The 17,925-nt window shown below is 47.3% G+C and overlaps 1 protein-coding gene across 3 annotated transcripts in view; it reads left to right on the top strand.

The window, feature by feature from the left end:
- Positions 1 to 17,925, top strand: part of PLXNA4 (plexin A4) — a 410,799-nt gene that overhangs the window by 284,934 nt on the left and 107,940 nt on the right. For all 3 annotated transcript variants that reach the window (XM_068972632.1, XM_068972634.1, XM_068972633.1), the window contains one exon: positions 15,829 to 15,929. In XM_068972632.1, the coding sequence (XP_068828733.1) occupies positions 15,829 to 15,929 (101 nt within the window). The remainder of the gene's footprint in view (positions 1 to 15,828; positions 15,930 to 17,925) is intronic.

Here is a 17,925-nt window from a genome sequence, read left to right as displayed (position 1 = left end):
TCCAAATAGGAGAAGGAGTACATCAAGGCTGTATATTGCCACCCTGCTTATTTAAGTTCTATGCAGAGTACATCATGAGAAACGCTGGACTGGAAGAAACACAAGCTGGAATCAAGATTTCCAGGAGAAATATCAATAACCTCAGATATGCAGATGACACCACCCTTATGGCAGAAAGTGAAGAGGAACTAAAAAGCCTCTTGATGAAAGTGAAAGAGGAGAGTGAAAAAGTTGGCTTAAAGCTCAACATTCAGAAAACGAAGATCATGGCATCTGGTCCCATCACTTCATGGGAAATAGATGGAGAAACAGTGGAAACAGTGTCAGACTTTATTTTTTGGAGCTCCAAAATGACTGCAGATGGTGACTGCAGCCATGAAATTAAAAGACGCTTACTCCTTGGAAGAAAAGTTATGACCAACCTAGATAGTATATTCAAAAGCAGAGACATTACTTTGCCGACTAAGGTCCATCTAGTCAAGGCTATGGTTTTTCCTGTGGTCATGTATGGGTGTGAGAGTTGGACTGTGAAGAAAGCTGAGCACCAAAGAATTGATGCTTTTGAACTGTGATGTTGGAGAAGACTCTTGCGAGTCCGTTGGACTGCAAGGAGCTCCAATCAATCCATTCTGAAGATTTCTGGGATTTCTTTGGAAGGAATGATGCTAAAGCTGAAACTCCAGTACTCTGGCCACCTCATGCGAAGAGTTGACTCATTGGAAAAGACCCTGATGCTGGGAGGGATTGGGAGCAGGAGGAGAAGGGGATGACAGAGGATGAGATGGCTGGATGGCATCACTGACTCAATGGACGTGAGTCTGAGTGAACTCCAGGAGTTGGTGATGGACAGGGAGGCCTGGCGTGCTGCGATTCATGGGGTCGCAAATAGTCGGACATGACTGAGTGACTGAACTGAACTGAACTGAACTGTTTCAAGATCATAAGAACTAGAGAAGAGGCAGCTCTGAACCTGCCTATTATTCAAAGTTGTCAGGATGGAATAAAATGGGGAAAGATACTGGAATGAAATTCCTGGAGGCTTTTCTAGCCTTTAACTCCGATGGAATCTTCCATCCTGAAAGGACAATAGGGATCTACATGTCTGGAAACTGAGAGCCTGAGAAGCAAGGACCCCTGAGGAGCAAGGACCCTTGAGAAGCAAGGACCCTTGACCACAATCTCACAGCAAGTTAGAGGCTAGTCAGAGGCTAGGGCCCAGGTCTCAGGACCCCTAAACCTGAGATGCTCCACCACATCAGGACGCCTCTTCATGGAAGCTAAGCTGACCCAAATGGAAGTGTGTGATGGAGCCTGAACGCATGGGGACCACAGGCAGAGGTGCCCCTTGCTCAGTATACCCATGGAGCAATGGCGTCCTCTCTGTGCTGAGTGGGGATGAAGTAGTTTTCATATGGGGGTCTTCTGGGTGAGCATATGAGCTTGCTCAGTGACCAGCTACCTTCTCAGAAATGCCCCCTGCACTCAATATGAGCTAGCGAATGTTCCAAGGAGAAGACTCGTCTATGACTCAGGGTACATAGATGTCTAGGTGCTGGTTATTGTGAGATAGCCAAAAGGTACAGACCAATCAGTTCTGAATCCTTTTCATAGTTCCCAAATGTGAGACATCAACAAGTATAAAGAAAAAATAGTGACTTTGACCCTAAAATATATTTGGAGCTAGTTCAGTTCAGTTCAGTTCAGTCGCTCAGTCGTGTCCGACTTTTTGCAACCCCATGAATCTCAGCACGCCAGGCCTCCCTGTCCATCACCAACTCCCGGAGTTCACTCAGATTCACGTCCATCGAGTCAGTGATGCCATCCAGCCATCTCATCCTCTGTCGTCCCCTTCTCCTCCTGCCCCCAATCCCTCCCAGCATCAAAGTACTCTGCAGAGAACTTAAATAAGCAGGGTGACAATATACAGCCTGGACATACTCCTTCTCCTATTTGGAACCAGTCTGTTGTTCCATGTCTAGTTCTAACTGTTGCTTCTTGACCTGCATACAGATTTCTCAAGAGGCAGGTCAGGTGGTCTGGTATTCCCATCTCTCTCAGAATTTTCCACAATTTATTGTGATCCACACACACAGTCAAAGGCTTTGGCATAGTCAATAAAGCAGAAATAGATGTTTTTCTGGAACTCTCTTGGTTTTTCCATGATCCAGCGGATGTTGGCAATTTGATCTCTGGTTCCTCTGCCTTTTCTAAAACCAGCTTGAACATCAGGAAGTTCACGGTTCACGTATTGCTGAAGCCTGGCTTGGAGAATTTTGAGCATTACTTTACTAGCATGTGAGAGTGGGTTGCCATTGGAGCTAATTAGTTGGGTTTAAAAAACTAATGTTTAAAACATCTTTCAAAAATTATTATAATTTGCTAAGCTGAAAATTTTTTAGTTATGCCCTCTCTGTGGAAAATGCAGACTTTCCAGAGCTGACCTCTGTTAGCAGTTTTACTATCACTCCAGATGTAATTCTCTGCCCCAAAATATGTCTGTATTAGAAATACAGAGTTGTCTCTTAAAAGTAAATATTGAGTCTTAATATACTTTTCCTGTAGCTTGTTTTTATAAATTGAAGTATAGTTGATTTGGGGGCTTCTCAGGTGGCACTAGTGGTAAAAAAAACTCACGTGCCAATTCAGGAGACATAAAAGAGAAGGATTAGATCCCTGGGTCAGGAAGATCCCCTGGAGGAGGAAATGGCAACCCACTCCAGTATTCTTGCCTGGAGAATCCCATGGACACAGGAGCCTGGCGGGCTACAGTCCATGGGTCACAAGAGTTGGACATGACTGAAGCTATTTAGCATGCTCATGCAGTTGATTTGCAATACTGTGTTAGTTTCAGGTGTACAACAAAGTGCTTCACATATACATATGTGTATACATATATTCCTTTATTGATTCTTTTCTGTTCTCATTTATTACAAAATAATGAATAGTTTCCTGTGCTATACAGTAAATCCTTGTTGTTTATGTCACTTGCTTTTTTAATTCAAAGATGGGTCGTGAATATCTTTCCATGTGAATGACGCAAACATACCTTATCTCTGAGTATGGACATTGCACGATTTACTTTACCAGTCCCCTAAGGATGAACATTTTGGGGCCTTTCCGAATAGTTGTTGTCACATACGAAGCCAGAGTGATTGCCCACAGCCCTGCAACTGCGTGTGTGTTTAGTCGCTCAGTCCTGTCTGACTCTTTGCGACCCCATGGACTGCAGCCCACCAGGCTCCCTCCATCCATGGGGATTCTCCAGGCAAGAGTACTGGAGTGGGTTACCATTTCCTTCTCCAAGGGATCCTCCCAACCCGGGATAGAAGCCAGGGCTCCCACATTGCAGGTGGGTTCTTTACCGTCTGAGCCACCAGAGAAGCCTTGCACCTATATGCAGGTGCTAGTATTTCTGGAAGAAAGATTCTAAGAGGAAGACTTGCTGGGTCATTTTAGATTTTGGTAATAACTACAAAATGACTCCTCAAAAAGGTTTTACTAATCTAACCTCCCCCCGCTGACAGTGTATAAAGCATAAAACCCCTTGAAAATGCTGGCATTTTAGCTGTTGTCCTTTCATATTTGAAGAACTCTGGAAAATGCCCTAAGGGCAGCATCTCTTAATGAAAAGGTCACATTTGCCCATGTGGGCAAAGATGATGCACATCCAAGGATGGCTCAGACATCAGAGGACCCCCTCCACTTCCCCCAGCAGCAAACGGACTCCTGCCCCCACAAGGGGAGCTCGCGGAGGTCTGTGAGAGTTCCTTGGCTACACAGAGGCGGGCAGTGAGAGTGGAGAAAGGGGATTTAGGTTTCTCTGGGGCATCTGTGGTCTCTGTCTCCTTCCTAAGCCAGTAGCACCTGGCTGTGTGAGAAGGGACGCTATGGTGATGGGACCTCAAAGGCTCCCTGATGAAGGGTATCAGTTTCCTTTCATCTGGACACCATAATTTTTCCCAGGGTCGAATTCCTGGTTTTGAAGGAAGATGTTTGTCTGCTGTCCACAGGAGCCACCTCACCAGAAAGGGGTTCTGCAGGAACAGCCGTACTGGTTTGCAAACCTGCTCCCATGGCCCAGAGAACCTCTGCCCATAGATGCGTGCAAACACCACCCCTGTTACCAGGCACACGTGTCTGGGCATACACGCTTGGGCCACTGTGCACTCATTCCCATCCGTGTGTGATTTGCCCACAGCCACTCCTGGGCCTGAACAGTCAGACCTTTGCTGGAGATGCTACCAGCACTGCCTTCAACAGAAGGCAGTTAGAGTGAAGGCTGGGTGCTGGGTGGAGGAGGCTGGCCCTGCCACTTCCCACAAAGAGCTGTGCCAGGGAGCCAGAGGGTCTCGGCATATGCCTCAGAATTCGCTTGGCTCAGCAACCAGGCCTGGATAAAGGTGTCACCGTGCCAGCCCCTCCTCCGTCCCCTTCTTGCCTGTGGGCCCCCTTGAGCAGGCTGAGTTTGGGAAACTCACACCAGCAGGTGGCCATTCCCTGCTTGGATGGGGCTCTGTCAGCGGAGCTCGATGAAAGATGGCTGGACCCGGAGCAGCTCTTCGATCCCAGGACAAAGGCTCCTTCCCACCTGCTGGGCTCAGGGGTGGGATGGGGAGAGAGGTTCACATTCCTCTCTCCCTGGGTGTGGGTCCGGGGCTCGGCCTCCTCCTTCATCCCTGACCCTAGGGCTAGGTCATGAGCAGATATCTTGGGCAGGAGCCTGTATCTAGGGGTTGGGTGTCAAAGGGTAATGTTGGTAGCCATGTGGCCCTGGACAAACCCTGCAGCAGCTGAGCTTCACCTGAAAAAATGTGGGGACTGGCAGCTAGATTGTTTCTAGCTGTCCCCATTCTTTGGCTACCTGATGCTCAGAGCCAACTCATTGGAAAATACCCCGATGCTGGGAAAGACTGAAGATAGAAGGAGAAGGGGCGATAGAGGAGGACGTTATTGGATGACATTACCGCCTCAATGGACCTGAGTTTGAGCAAGCTCTGGGAGATAGTGAAGGACAGGGAATCTTGCGTGCTGCAGTCCATGGGGTCACAAAGAGTCATACATGACTTAGAGACAAAACAAGAACACCCCTCCTTCTGCTCTTAACCCTGTGAAACACTCCTCCAATCCTGGGTACCTTCTTACTCACATGGGTGCGGGGTCTTTCTGGGCAGGATGTGGGTGTGCTGACTGCCCATCTCCTCTATCAGATGCACCAGATTGGCCCACCTTGCAGGGTCTCCTGAGCTCATTGTGAATGAGAGCCCAGAGAGGGCCAAGAATTTGACCTTTACTCAAAGCGACGAACTGGTGGCAATAATCCAGAAATTATAGATTTGGGGGGAGGGTAGCCAAGACTGTCAAGTCGTTGATCTCCATGGGGTCCTTGGGATATGTAGGAGCTTGACAGGAACCAAGTTTATTTCTTCATTCCTTTGTGCATGGAAGGCGTCACTCTCTTACTCATTGAGTCTCATTTGCTGTGCCTGAGCTGAGTGCCAAGCATGGTGGGCTGAAGATGACTTCGCACCACCCCTCAGGGGGGCGTTTCACCTGAGAAGGATGCTGGAAGAGTTGTTCTTGGCATTGCACTAACTTGTTTGTATCTGTCATTGCAATGCATCCCCAAAACAACCCTTCAGGGTGCTCCCTCTCATCCCTAGATAAGGGAAAGGAGACTCAGAGAGGTTAAGTAAATTGTCCAGGTCACACAGGAAGTGGCGGATCCAGGATTCAAATCCAGGTTTGCCTTTCCCCCAAATCTCTGCTTCTACTTGACTCTGAGAGAAATGATTCCAAACTCTGTTATCCTCTCCAACCGTGCTTAAAAGGAGCCGAGGGACCTGCCTAGAAAAGGAGGGTTTGCTGAGACCTGCTGTCAGCCTGTCTTTAGGGTTCCTAATCAATGATAGACCTCTTCGCCCCCGTGAAGGGGCCCCTCGGCCCCTGAATTCAGCCAAACCTTCCTCATTTACAGTCAGCAGCCTCCGGTGCTAGGGAATTCTCAACCCTGGAACCTGGGTTCGGTGGAGAGACTAGTGGTTTCTCAGTCCCCTGAACTGTGTGCAAACAGTGGGTGTGTGCTGGCCAGATGCAGGCTGCCCTGGCTTCCTTTCAGTTTCCACCTTGGCCGCCGCCCTGCTCTGTGACCTTGGGCAAGCTGCTCAGCCTCTCTGGGTTGTGGCTTTTCCATCTGTGCAACAGGGAAAGGGATGGCTCCTCGCTTGGGGAGGGATCTGGCTGAAGAGAAGCTAGGCCATTGTAGCACAGCCCACACCAGGAGGCGCGAGGGTGGGGTAATTTCTCAAGGCTGCAGAAATCGCGCGGAGCGCTTCTGGCCCAGCTACTGCCATTTGCTAATGAGGAGCAGCATATGTTGATGATTCCGGCGTCAAGCTCGCTCCTTGGCTGTCCGAGTTCCCAGAGCAAACTGGCTTCCTATTAGGCATTTATACTTATTAATAGCAGCAAATTGCAGCCCTCCGCAACATCTGCTACTTTTTATTTGCAAAGAGCTTCCCAGACTATTTGTATTAGTAGTATTTTGTGACGGATTCTCTGAGGTAGAGGAGGCCTGAGTCCTCCGATCTGAAAAGGAGACCAGAGAGACATAAGGAAGGGAGAGGGTTTGTCCAAGGTCACCTAGACACCCAGAAGAGATGACAGCTTGGGACCTCAGCCCCCCAAGCCTCATGCTCTGGGGCTGTCATCCTTGCTAGATATGAGTATTTATGAATGAACTGGACCCCAGAACCCCCTGCCTAGAGGCAGGTGGGGACAGGGGTGGTGGCGCCCTTGATCCCGGGCATCAGTCTGCTCTCAAGTAAGTGAGGCCCCTGCTGAATGAGCCCACAGCCAGAAGGCAAGCAGAAGAAATTGCAAAGTTCAAGGCAAATTATTCCTGAGGAGCCTTTATTACTGCCAAGTGGATAAAATCATTTCCTGGCACTGGAGCCACCAGGAGGTCAGAACAGAGGGTCCTGCAAGCATCCGTGCTTCCAGTCAGCTCTCCACCTCTGAAGAGCCAGAGTCTCTGTCCGGAGTCTTTTCAGGCATTTTTCTCAGGGCCCGTGCCTCCCTGAGGTCTACAGATCTATGGTCATAGAGAGTTTGGTCAGCACAGGAGATACTAGGAAGATTCATTTGTCAAGTTGGTCCCAGTTTTTAATAATCTCTCCCACATGGTACCAGATGCATATAACCTGAGTGTTTATGTAGACCTGTCTGGTGCTCAGGATTGAAGCTACCTGTACCACATTGCCACCTTACCCCTCCTCGTTCAGCCTCTCCCCTCTCCCCTTCACACCTTTGCACCCAGGTGTGACTTTCTTTCTGCATATCAGACCTGTGTATCAGTTAGCTATTGTCCCCAAAACGCTGTGTAACAAACCACCCCCAGACTCAGTAGCATACAATAGTAAGCATTGATTCTCATTCTCACAGACCTGCAGATCCTTCGCACATCAGCTGATCTAGGCTAAGTGAGGCAGTTCTGTTTGAAGCTGCCACAGCAGCTGGATTCCTTTCCTTTCTGGGGGTTGGGTTCAGGTCTCTCCACATGGGTTCATTTTGTAGAAGAGAAAGCGGCTACCTGGGGAAGCTCTTTTCATGGCAGTGGCAGAAGCATGAGGGCAAGACCAAGCACATGGGCATATCTCAAACCTTTGCCCTGTGCTTGCTGCCATCCCCTGGACCAGATTCAGTCCTGAGGCCAAGACCAAGGTCAAAGGGTGGGAAGAACACTCCACCTCTCCATTCACCATGAGGTCAGGTAGGAATAAGCGTGGGGGTGTCAGAGGCTACTTTAGGGAAGCAAAGAGTTGGGCCTCATAACACAATCTGCCAGAGCCTGTGACCAGCCTTTGGACCCCATCCTCTCTTGCCAGTCTGCCAAGTGGAGAAATACCTGCCACCTCTGAACAAAGGTACTTGGCTTCCCTGGTGGCTCAGCTGGTAAAGAATCTGCCTGAAATTCAGGAGACCTGGGTTCGATCCCTGGGTTGGGAAGATCCCCTGGAGAAGGGAAAGGCTACCCACTCCAGTATTCTGGCCTGGAGAATTCCATGGAATGTATAGTCCATGGGGTTGCAAAGAGTCAGACGTGGACGTGACTGAGCGACTTTCACTTTCCGAGCAAAGAGGATATGAGTGACTGTGTTCCAGGCACCTGGAGCGACAGGAAATAAACACAGCTTCCTGGACCAGTGCTCAGCCACAACACGTTCATGGCCTGGCAGTGAGGGGCTTAGAGGCCATCAAGGGGAGACAGGGCTCTGCAAAACCCCTTCATAGCCCCACAGCAGCAGAAAAAAAGGCTGGAGAGGCAATCACAGGCCACCAAAGGAGGTACGTAGAGAGGCTTTCCTGAGACCATGATGCTAATACCCGTACGCATTGCTGAGTTAGTAATTTTCTACACAAGGACGGACTTTTCCCAACTCTCCGTCCTTTGCTTGGGGACCGGAGACGGAACAGCACAGGGGACGGTGAGTACCAGGCACAGGATCCCCACAGGTGGACAGCTCGCAGCAGCCTCTCGGGGTTTCTTAATGCATCATCTTGCCTCATTTATTTCTTTTTTGACAATTTTGAAGGAAATTGGGAAATTACGAAGACTTTTGGACATTTACATTAACTCCCACCATCAGGCTCAGTGTATCTACTGTAGCATTAGCATCCAATTATATGAGGAGAGATGGAGCAATAACTCACATTTAGACCAGAATGTCAAATGCTTAAACAAATTAGAGGTACACACACAGGCTGGATGCTCTATGTATGGAACATTCCTGAATGTAATCAGCAGAACAGCAGGCACCCTTTGGAATGTTAAGGGGAACAGGCAGAGTGGGACCCTATTGCCGGAGGAAAGCATCTTTCAGAATATCAGGGAAATCAGACAGGGGCTGGGCTGTAGGGGCCAGAACTCAAGGCAACTGTGAAAATTCCTCAAACTGCCCTGAGCACACCCAGGCCCCAGGCCCAGCAGAGAACAGAGTCTATTGACTCGAGTGAAGAAGCTGATAAAGACCAAGGTCGTGAACTGAACTCCTGTGTGGGCTCCTTTTCTCTGCTGTCAGTCACTCCTTGTCTTCCTACCCCAGGTCATTGTTTTGTAACTTCATGGTCTTGCTCATGGGGCTGGACAGATAAAAGAGTAGAGATGATGATTCTATTGAGCATAGTTTCAAAGCAGACACAACTACACTGTATTATTTAGGGACGTTTACCTTGGTGGTCAAAGGATAGAGCAAACCATTGTGATTCCCAGGAAGGTCATGGAGGGGAGATAGAGATGAACACACACATGCTCCTGGTCATAATTAGGGATGAGAAATGCTGAGGCAGAGGCTGAATTTGAGGACAATATGATAAAACCAGGAGCCATTTGACCACACAGGAAGTGTATGAATTCCAAACCTCTCCCCTGTGCCTCTTGAAAGGGGTGAGATGTGAAGCATGGTTCTGGATGGAACAAGACTAAGACATTATTTTTCCAAATCAGGAAACAGAGGTGCAGAGCTTGAGAGTGACAGGTCCACTTACATGACAATACACGGTAAGAGACATTCATCCCAAACTCTTTTGTCCATTTGAGATTAAATTGAATAATGATGCCTATCTTTTCACTCAAGGATCTCAGAATATTTCATGCGTATGAATTTATTATCAGTCTACCAACAGAAAGCTTCTCCCCCATCCCCCTTGATCCAGGCTCCTAGGCAGGAAATAGGTGTTCTTATATCCACCCAATAGTGTTTTTAAAATGTTTTTCAGTTCAGTTCAGTTCAGTTCAGTCGCTCAGTCGTGCCCGACTCTTTGCAACCCCATGAATAGCAGCACACCAGGCCTCCCTGTCCATCACCAATTCCCGGAGTTCACTCAGACTCGCGTCCATCGAGTCAGTGATGCCATCCAGCCATCTCATCCTGGGTCGTCCCCTTCTTCTCCTGCCCCCAATGCCTTTATGGTAAAATACGCCTCACATAAATTTGCCATCTTATCCATTTTAGGTGTTTGTAGCATCAAGTGCATTCTCCTTGTGCTGCAGCCATTCCCACCATTCTTCACCAGCAGCTGTTTCTTCTTCCCAAACTGCCTGCTCCTGCTGCTGCTGCTGCTAAGTCGCTTCAGTCGTGTCCGACTCTGTGCGACCCCATAGACGGCAGCCCACCAGGCTCCCCCGTCTCTGGGAGTCTCCAGGCAAGAATACTGGAGTGGGTTGCTATTTCCTTCTCCAATGCATGAAAGTGAAAAGTGAAAGTGAAGTCGCTCAGTCGTGTCCAACGCCTAGCAACCCCATGGACTGCAGCCCACCAGGCTCCTCCGCCCATGGGATTTTCCAGGCAAGAGTGCTGGAGTGGGGTGCCATTGCCTTCTCCGCCCAAACTGCCTATTAAATACTAACTCCCCATTCCCTTTCCCTCAGCCCCTGGTGACCACTTTTTATTTTCTGTCTTTATGGATTTGACTATTCTGGATCTCATTTAAGTGACATCATGCAATATTTGTCTTTTTGTGACTGACTTATTTCACTTAGAATAATGTTTTTAAGGTTCATCCATGCTGTAGTCTGAATTTCCTTCCTTGCTGAGGCTGAATCATGTTTAATTGTGTGTATATTCCACATTTTATTTGTCCATTCTTTTTTTTTTATCCGTTTCAGTATCCATTCATCTGTCTATGGGCACTTGGGTGGCTACCTTCCAGCTATAGTGAATAATGTTGCTATGAATATTGGTGTATAAATTCAAGTCCCTGCTTTCTATTCTTTGGGAATATGTACCCAGAAGTAGAATTACTAGATAGTATGATAAATTCTAAGTTTAGTTTTTTGAGGAACTGCCAAACTGCCCAATAGGTTTTTGCCTAAAGCTGACAGAATGGGTCAGGAAGACTGCCCTACTAGAACCTTCCACCCCAGGAGCCCCACTCTCTCCCAGCATGGTGTAGACACACACAAAGGTCCTGAGAGGTGGTGGCTGTGGGTGTGTGGTGCTCCTGTCTCTAGAATCAGTGAGGGGGCAATTGCAGCCCCTAAGTCAGCACCTCTCCTGGAGTCCAGCGGCCAGGGGACAGTCCTCTCTCGTCTGTGGTCTCTGAGACCATCCGCCACTAGGGTACACTCATCTCTAGATATGACACGTTGCTATCTGACTTGTTCTCCAAAAAGAAGCCCCCCTCCATGACTTTCTTTTTTCACCTCTTCCTGTGGTCTGAATTCCCTCACTCGGTTAATTAGCATGCCTGGCACTGTAGCTGAAGACTTTAATCAGCGTGGGGTGCTTTTAATTAATCGTGGCTCTGCATCTGGAGTGGTTTGTGTTCCAGGGTCAGGAGAGGAGTGGAGATGGGGGATGGGAGAGGCGGCTTTGTTCGGTGTCAGGAGCAGGTGGAGAAGTTACGTATCTGGGGAGAGAGAATCCTAGCACCAAGGTGACTCCGAATCTGTCTACCACCTGTGCCGCTTAGCAAGGTGTGGCCAGTAACCAGAGCCGTTAGGGTACAGAATGGCACCCAGATAAATGGTGGGCTAAATCTAATTTTCAGAAGCTATTTAAAGTGTCAGGCAAATTTCTGATGCTCTCCAGATTACATAGGGTGGGGAGTGAGGCAAAGCAATGATGTAGATTGGGAGTTATGGAGTCCCCCCTGGGAGAGGTGGTTGTGCTGGAGAATACTGCCTGAAAGTGGAACTTTGGATATTTCTCTGGGCTTGACTTTCTTTGGGAAAGTCCTGCAAAGGTGACGGGAGGAGGCACTCACCTTTTAAATAATGGCAGCTCTTCTATGTGGACTGTCAGAATCCTGGTGGTTCCTCCATTTTAGCATCCATTCTTTGAGGAGAATGGAGAAAACCTAGGTAAAGTTCAGAAGAGCAATAACAAATGATTGGACATACAGATAGAAAGCACCTCTAAGAAAAGGTGAGAGGAAGTTAGGTAGCATAATAAATTCCCAGGACTTCCTTCTACAGGGATTGGCCTGATGAAAAGCAAAAAAAAAAAAAAAAAAGTTCCTAACTGATATAATAGATGGTAGAATAAATCCAGGAAGCCGGGCCGGGATGAAGCAATGGATGGTTTAGGAGCAAACATCACAGTTCAAGGAGGAAATGATGTGATCAAGTTCCTAAAGGAGGAAAGTTCTTCCTGGCATTAAACTCCTGACCAAGTTCATGAGGCCTAGGAAGGCTGTCAGGGCAGTTTTGGGGCGATGAGGGACGGAGAAGTAAAGTGACAGGGCGGTAAAGAGTGAGTATTAATGACAGCTTTCCTTTCTCATCGGCTTTTCTGGTCTCTTTCACCATTCCGTAACTGGCTGGGGAGTTAGAACTACTAACCTAACCTGTCAGATCATAGACTTTCAAGGGACTTGTGATCCATGCTGTTTCTGTGTACTTTTACTTAGACGCCCCCTTCCCCAAAGCTTGGGCTTCCCTGGTGGCTCAGAGCGTAAATAAATTGCCTGCAATGCCAGAGACCTGACTTCAATCCCTGGGTCTGGAAGATCCGCTGAAGGAGGAAATGGCACCCCACTTCTTGGCTGGAGAATCCCATGGATGGAGGAGCCTGGCAAGCTACAGTCCATGGGGTTGCAAAGGGTTGGACACGACTGAGCAACTAGCACTATTGATGGCAAAGATGACAGTAAGAAAAACTTTCACTTATGATGTGTTTGGTCATTCACAAAGTGAGCGAAAGTGAAAGCTCTAGTCATTCAGTAGGGTCCAAAACTGATGGGGACTCTGTGGACTGATGGGGACCTTTATCTCCATGTTGAAAGATAAGGGAAAAAATGGGACTCAGAGACAATAAGATCTCATTGCCAGTAAATAGTGAAACTAGAATTTGAACCCAGCTCCAAAGGCTCATACACTCTTTCCAACCAAACATAAATGACTCTTGTTTAAAATCAACAGAGGAGAGGCTTTACAATTCCAGTTGGTGGTGGTGGTGTTCAGTCGCTAAGTCATGTCTGATTCTTGGCAACCCCAAGAACTTCAGCACACCAGGCTTCCCTGTCCTTCACTATATCCCAGAGTTTGCTCAAACTCAGGTGCATTGAATCAGTGATGCTATTTAACAATTCCGGGTAGTGATATTATTAAATACCGGTTGCAAGATGTTTTTAGAAATATGAATATAAAAGCTTTGGAGGAGATCAGGTTCAGCAAGCAGCTGGCTTCATGTGTTGTACACCCCAGAATCCCATGACATGGCCATCTGAGACAGATTACAGATCATGTCCCTGGGAGAAACCAAGGAGGATATTAATTAAGTTTAGACCAAGAAACTGCTTTTGATTGAGCAAGCCGTGATTTCCTCTTTAAGCCTGTGCGAAATATGGAGTGCTAGACAAGCAGCTGGAACATATGAAAACATTATTATGTGCTTATGTTACCAACTTTCATCATCTCTGGTCTGCTTTATTACTTTTTTCATCACTAGGCATCCAGTTTTGAAAGATTTTTGCCTACTAAACCAACTGTATTTATTAAGTAACAATATATTTCCTATTTTTAATATGGTAAATACATCACAGAGTATGCACACAAACAGAAAACAGCAACAATCCAATTTCCACTGGGCTTTTGGAAATATTAAGAATAGCTGTGGATCTTGTTACCACTTGTGAATTCCTAGGAGTCCATGTGCTTCGGTCTGGGTACCGTTATTTGTATGCTTACATGACCAGTGTGTCTATGCCCATTTAATGGGTAGGTAAGGAAATGAAAAAGGCAACAAGAAGCAGGTCAGTTCCTGGCTGTGTGTCGAGTCAGGGGTGTAATTTGTAAGAAGCTGATTGTCAGGATCAATTACGAAAATGGAAAGGTTGTATATACGCAGAGCCGAGGCATGGCCCAGGCTGATGGCGTGAGAGGTCATAGAAGGAAAGATAAACTTCCAAATGTGCAAAAAGACATCTGAGAGTGTGGAGAAAGGGCCACCAAGGCCAAGGGCAAATCTATAGGAACAGGAGCAGGAAGCTAAAAGGTACCTTGGAAGAAGTGAACACACATGGTGGTCGTTAAGATTGCCCAACGGGCATGTGAGAAAACAGGAAAGATACATAAAGGGAAGAATAAAATTAAAGTAGAAAAGAAAAAGAAATCACATGGGATTGGAAAGTAACAATTAATGAATAATTAATTCCAAAAGAGTTCTGAGACTAATTGAGCAGACTCTGGTGCCAGCTCGCCTGTGTGTGAGTTACAAGTAGCCCCTGCCAAGTGCTACATAATTTTATGGAGGCAGATGCCCCATGAAGCAGCAGGGAACACACAGCCTCTGCATTTGCTCATAAAGCACAGAGGCTCAGCCAGGTCAGGTGATTTATCCTTCACCATGTCTACTGTCTGACGGCAAGAAATTAAAAAGGATAACCAGCCTGGATGGGACGGGAGTTTAGAGGAAAATGGATATATGTGGATTCATGTATATGTATGGCTGAGTTCCTATGCTGTTCACCTGAAACCATCACAACATTGTTAATGCTGTGATATAATCGCCTATGTGTACATGCATGCTAAGTTGCTTCAGTCAAGTCCAACTCTCTGTGACCCCATGGACTGTAGCCCACTAGGCTCCTCTGTTCATGGGATTCTCCAGGCAAGAATTCGGGAGTGGGTTGCCATGCCCTCCTCCGGGGGGATCTTCCCAACCCAGGGATTAAACCTGAGTCTCTTATGTCTCTTCATTGGTAGGCAGGTTCTTTACCACTGTCTCCACCTGGGAAGCCCATAATTGCCTATACCATAATACAAAATACAAAGTTTGAAAAAAAAAAAGGATAAGCACATCAAATTCTCTTAGCTCAAGCTGAAAGATTAGGTAAGAAGTCCTCCACTGAGATAAAAAGATATCCCAAATGGAAAAGAACGATTAGAACCTTTTTGTAAAGAAGAAACTGGTAAAAGTGGAGAAGAAAGACCAAGGCTCTAGGAAGGAAATTAAAATTCCATTTGATCCTGGGTATCATTGTTAAGTACCTCCTATCTCTCAGGCCCTGAGAAATCATGTCAAAAGACATTGGGGCAAAGCTATGTTGGAGAACAAAGAAATTCAAAAGATCTTTATGGGGATGCAGGAAATAGAAGCATTTGGGCTAAACAGAAATGTCATGTGGAACATTTTACATTTACAAGCGGCTGGTGAAAGTGAAGATAAAGTTTTGGGGTTGGAGAGGAAGCCTCTAGTCATGAAGAGAGTGTGGGTAGGAAGAGAAATAGCAACAGCTGCTCTTTAAAAGCTCCAGAGTGAACAACTCTGCGAGCCAGTTGGCCAACATTGTGAGAAAGAGAGAGTGGGCAAATGGCAGCATGAAGCGAGTGGATTACACCTTGTTACAGAGAGAGAGGAAGGTACTGGACTTGGGTGCAATGCTCTCTGGAACCACAAAAATGATGAAACCTGAAGGAGAAGGTCTGGGAATGGGGGTGAAAGAGAAACATGAATGGAGAAAGAAGAAGTTCCTATGTTGATTACATTGATAAGAGAAATGTGTGATGAATTGCATGTTTGTAGCGATATTTGAGGGTTTGGATGGTGGGAGAATTTAAATGTACAGGATATAAATATCTTTGATAACAATGTGATATAAATTCTTTGGCGCCTATTCCCAGGGTCTTCTAAGAAAATAACCAGTGCTTACGTGGCCATCTGCTCAAATACGATCTCTCCAGGTCCCTTTCGGGTCTGGGGTTCTAGGCCCCTTCCTGCTACCGCACAGTCTTAGATGATACACCCAACGAGAACACATCAATTCCTGGCAGACTCCAGGCTGTTCTACAAGATCTTGACCTCTGTCTCTCCTGTGGTCCTGCCCTAGCTCACCAGAGTCCCCGTGGAATCCTGCGGCCAGTATCGGAGCTGCAGCGAGTGCCTTGGCGCGGGCGACCCCCACTGTGGCTGGTGTGTGCTCCACAACACGTGAGTACCTCTGGGCAGTTTCCTCCTGCTTCCCGTATCCCCAGGTGATTCTCTTCCTCTTCATCTCCTCTGTCGCTGCTCTCCTTCGATTTGACCTCTCTCTTCTCTTCCTTCTCTTACTCTTCCTCCCTTGTATGCTTTGTAAATCTTATCTCCCTTCTTGTGTTCTGACTTCACGTTAAATTGTTAACTTCCCATAAAAATGTACGGAAATGTCAACGTGGGAATGGTGATGAGTCAGGATATGGGGTCACCTGGGATCATTACACTCTAAGGGGCTGGAGGGAGATCTCTGGACATTTGTGGTTGCAGTTTGACTGCAGACTGACATTCCAGGGCTGAACAGCAAGAAAAAGGCATTGGACTCTTTTTCTCCAGGCTTACATGGCCGCTAAATCATTTATGTGGTTAGTGATTCAACAGTCACTTGACAGACTTCAGTGTCTCCCCAGAATCTTCTGGTATTTGAGGGTTAAGTTCAAGTGCGTAGCACCTAAAGGCTCTCCTTGAGTGAGTGAGTGAAGTTGCTCAGTCATGTCTGACTCTTTGTGACCCCATGAACTGTAGCCTACCAGGCTCCTTCATCCATGGAATTTTCTAGGCGAGAGTGCTCGAGTGGGTTGCCATATCTTTCTCCAGGGGATCTTCCCAATCCAGGGATCAAACTTGGGTCTCCTGCATTGCAGGCAGACACTTTACCATGTGAACCATCTGGGAAGCCCAGGCTCTCCTTGGGGCTGTCCAAATATTCAACTGGCTGTCAGAGTGCCCTGTGCCCCATGTTACAAGACCAGTGGGTGAAACTCTGCCCTAGTGTTGGCACTCCCACCCTATGCCTCTTCCTTGCTGGCTCCATTTGATTCTCCAGAAGTGGAAAGAAGGCAATGGTGCACAGTGGAGGCAAATAGATCCTGAAAAATGAACCGAGGGATGAAAGTAGGGTATAGATAACCACCCAGACATATGGGGAGAGCTGAAAGCCTTTCTTAGTGGGAACCAAAGAACCTTGGCCTTGGCCTTGGCATGGCTGACTGGAAAAACCATCAGTAGTTGGGTCTCACTCAGTGGAACTTGGTCCCAGTCAAACTTTCATTGCAGGAACCCCAGGCTTCTAGTTAACAGTTGAAACCTAACATGCTAAGAGTTGGATATGTGTACGTGTGCATGCTAAGTCGCTTCCATTGTGTCCAACTCTTTGCAACCCCGTGGACTTTAGCCTGCCAGGCTCCTCTGTCCATGGGATTCTCCAGGCAAAAATACTGGACACAAGTACCATAAATTAAAAAAAATAAAAAAGACTTAAGATTTTTTACTAAGAGCCTGAACTGTATGTGACCAATGACATTTATCAGTCATTTCCAACTACAATAAGGTGGAGGCAGGGTCCTGCCTCACTCTACCCCAGGAGTGCCTCTGAAAGTTAGAGTGACCTATTAAATTCTAACACATCCTCCCCAAAGGGCCCAGGATGGGCAACCTCCCTTCTCTGGGTGATAGTCTCAGGCATCACGAGACCTTGAGTTTGCTAAGGAAAGGTTTGAAAGTCCTCAGGCATATTGTGGGGGTGGGAAAAAATGGAGGCCCATCAACCTACCCTGAAATACACATAGCTCAGAGATGACCGGAAAGCTGGGTAGAGGAGCGTACTCAGAGCTGTGTATCCTAATAGAACAGTGATGCCTGAGACTGGCCGGCATGCAGAGGATGGGAGAGGCTGCATTCAGAAGCCAGATCAGTTCTGATCAATGTGGAAGAGTTGCCTGGATGATATTTTACAAGGCAATGGGAAAGTCGTTTTCTTTGTCCCACTCAGTGAGGCCTCTCAGAAAGGGGCTGTGCTCCAGATCCATGTCTTCCTTAGGGGCCTTTGGCAGCTGGTGTTCAGCTCAGCCAAGGTTGGCTCAGCTGCTCGTGGCGTGAGGCTCTCACACCTGGCATCGTTTAAGGGCGATCAGGAAAGCCAGCCTCCTCTGACACTCTATGCCTGTGGGACCCA

The sequence above is a fragment of the Capricornis sumatraensis genome, chromosome 5, assembly GCF_032405125.1.
Source record: "Capricornis sumatraensis isolate serow.1 chromosome 5, serow.2, whole genome shotgun sequence".
Classification (NCBI taxonomy): Eukaryota; Metazoa; Chordata; class Mammalia; order Artiodactyla; family Bovidae; genus Capricornis; species Capricornis sumatraensis.
The sequence above is the reverse complement of the archived record's forward strand: the minus strand, read 5'-3'. Positions and strand labels throughout refer to the sequence as shown.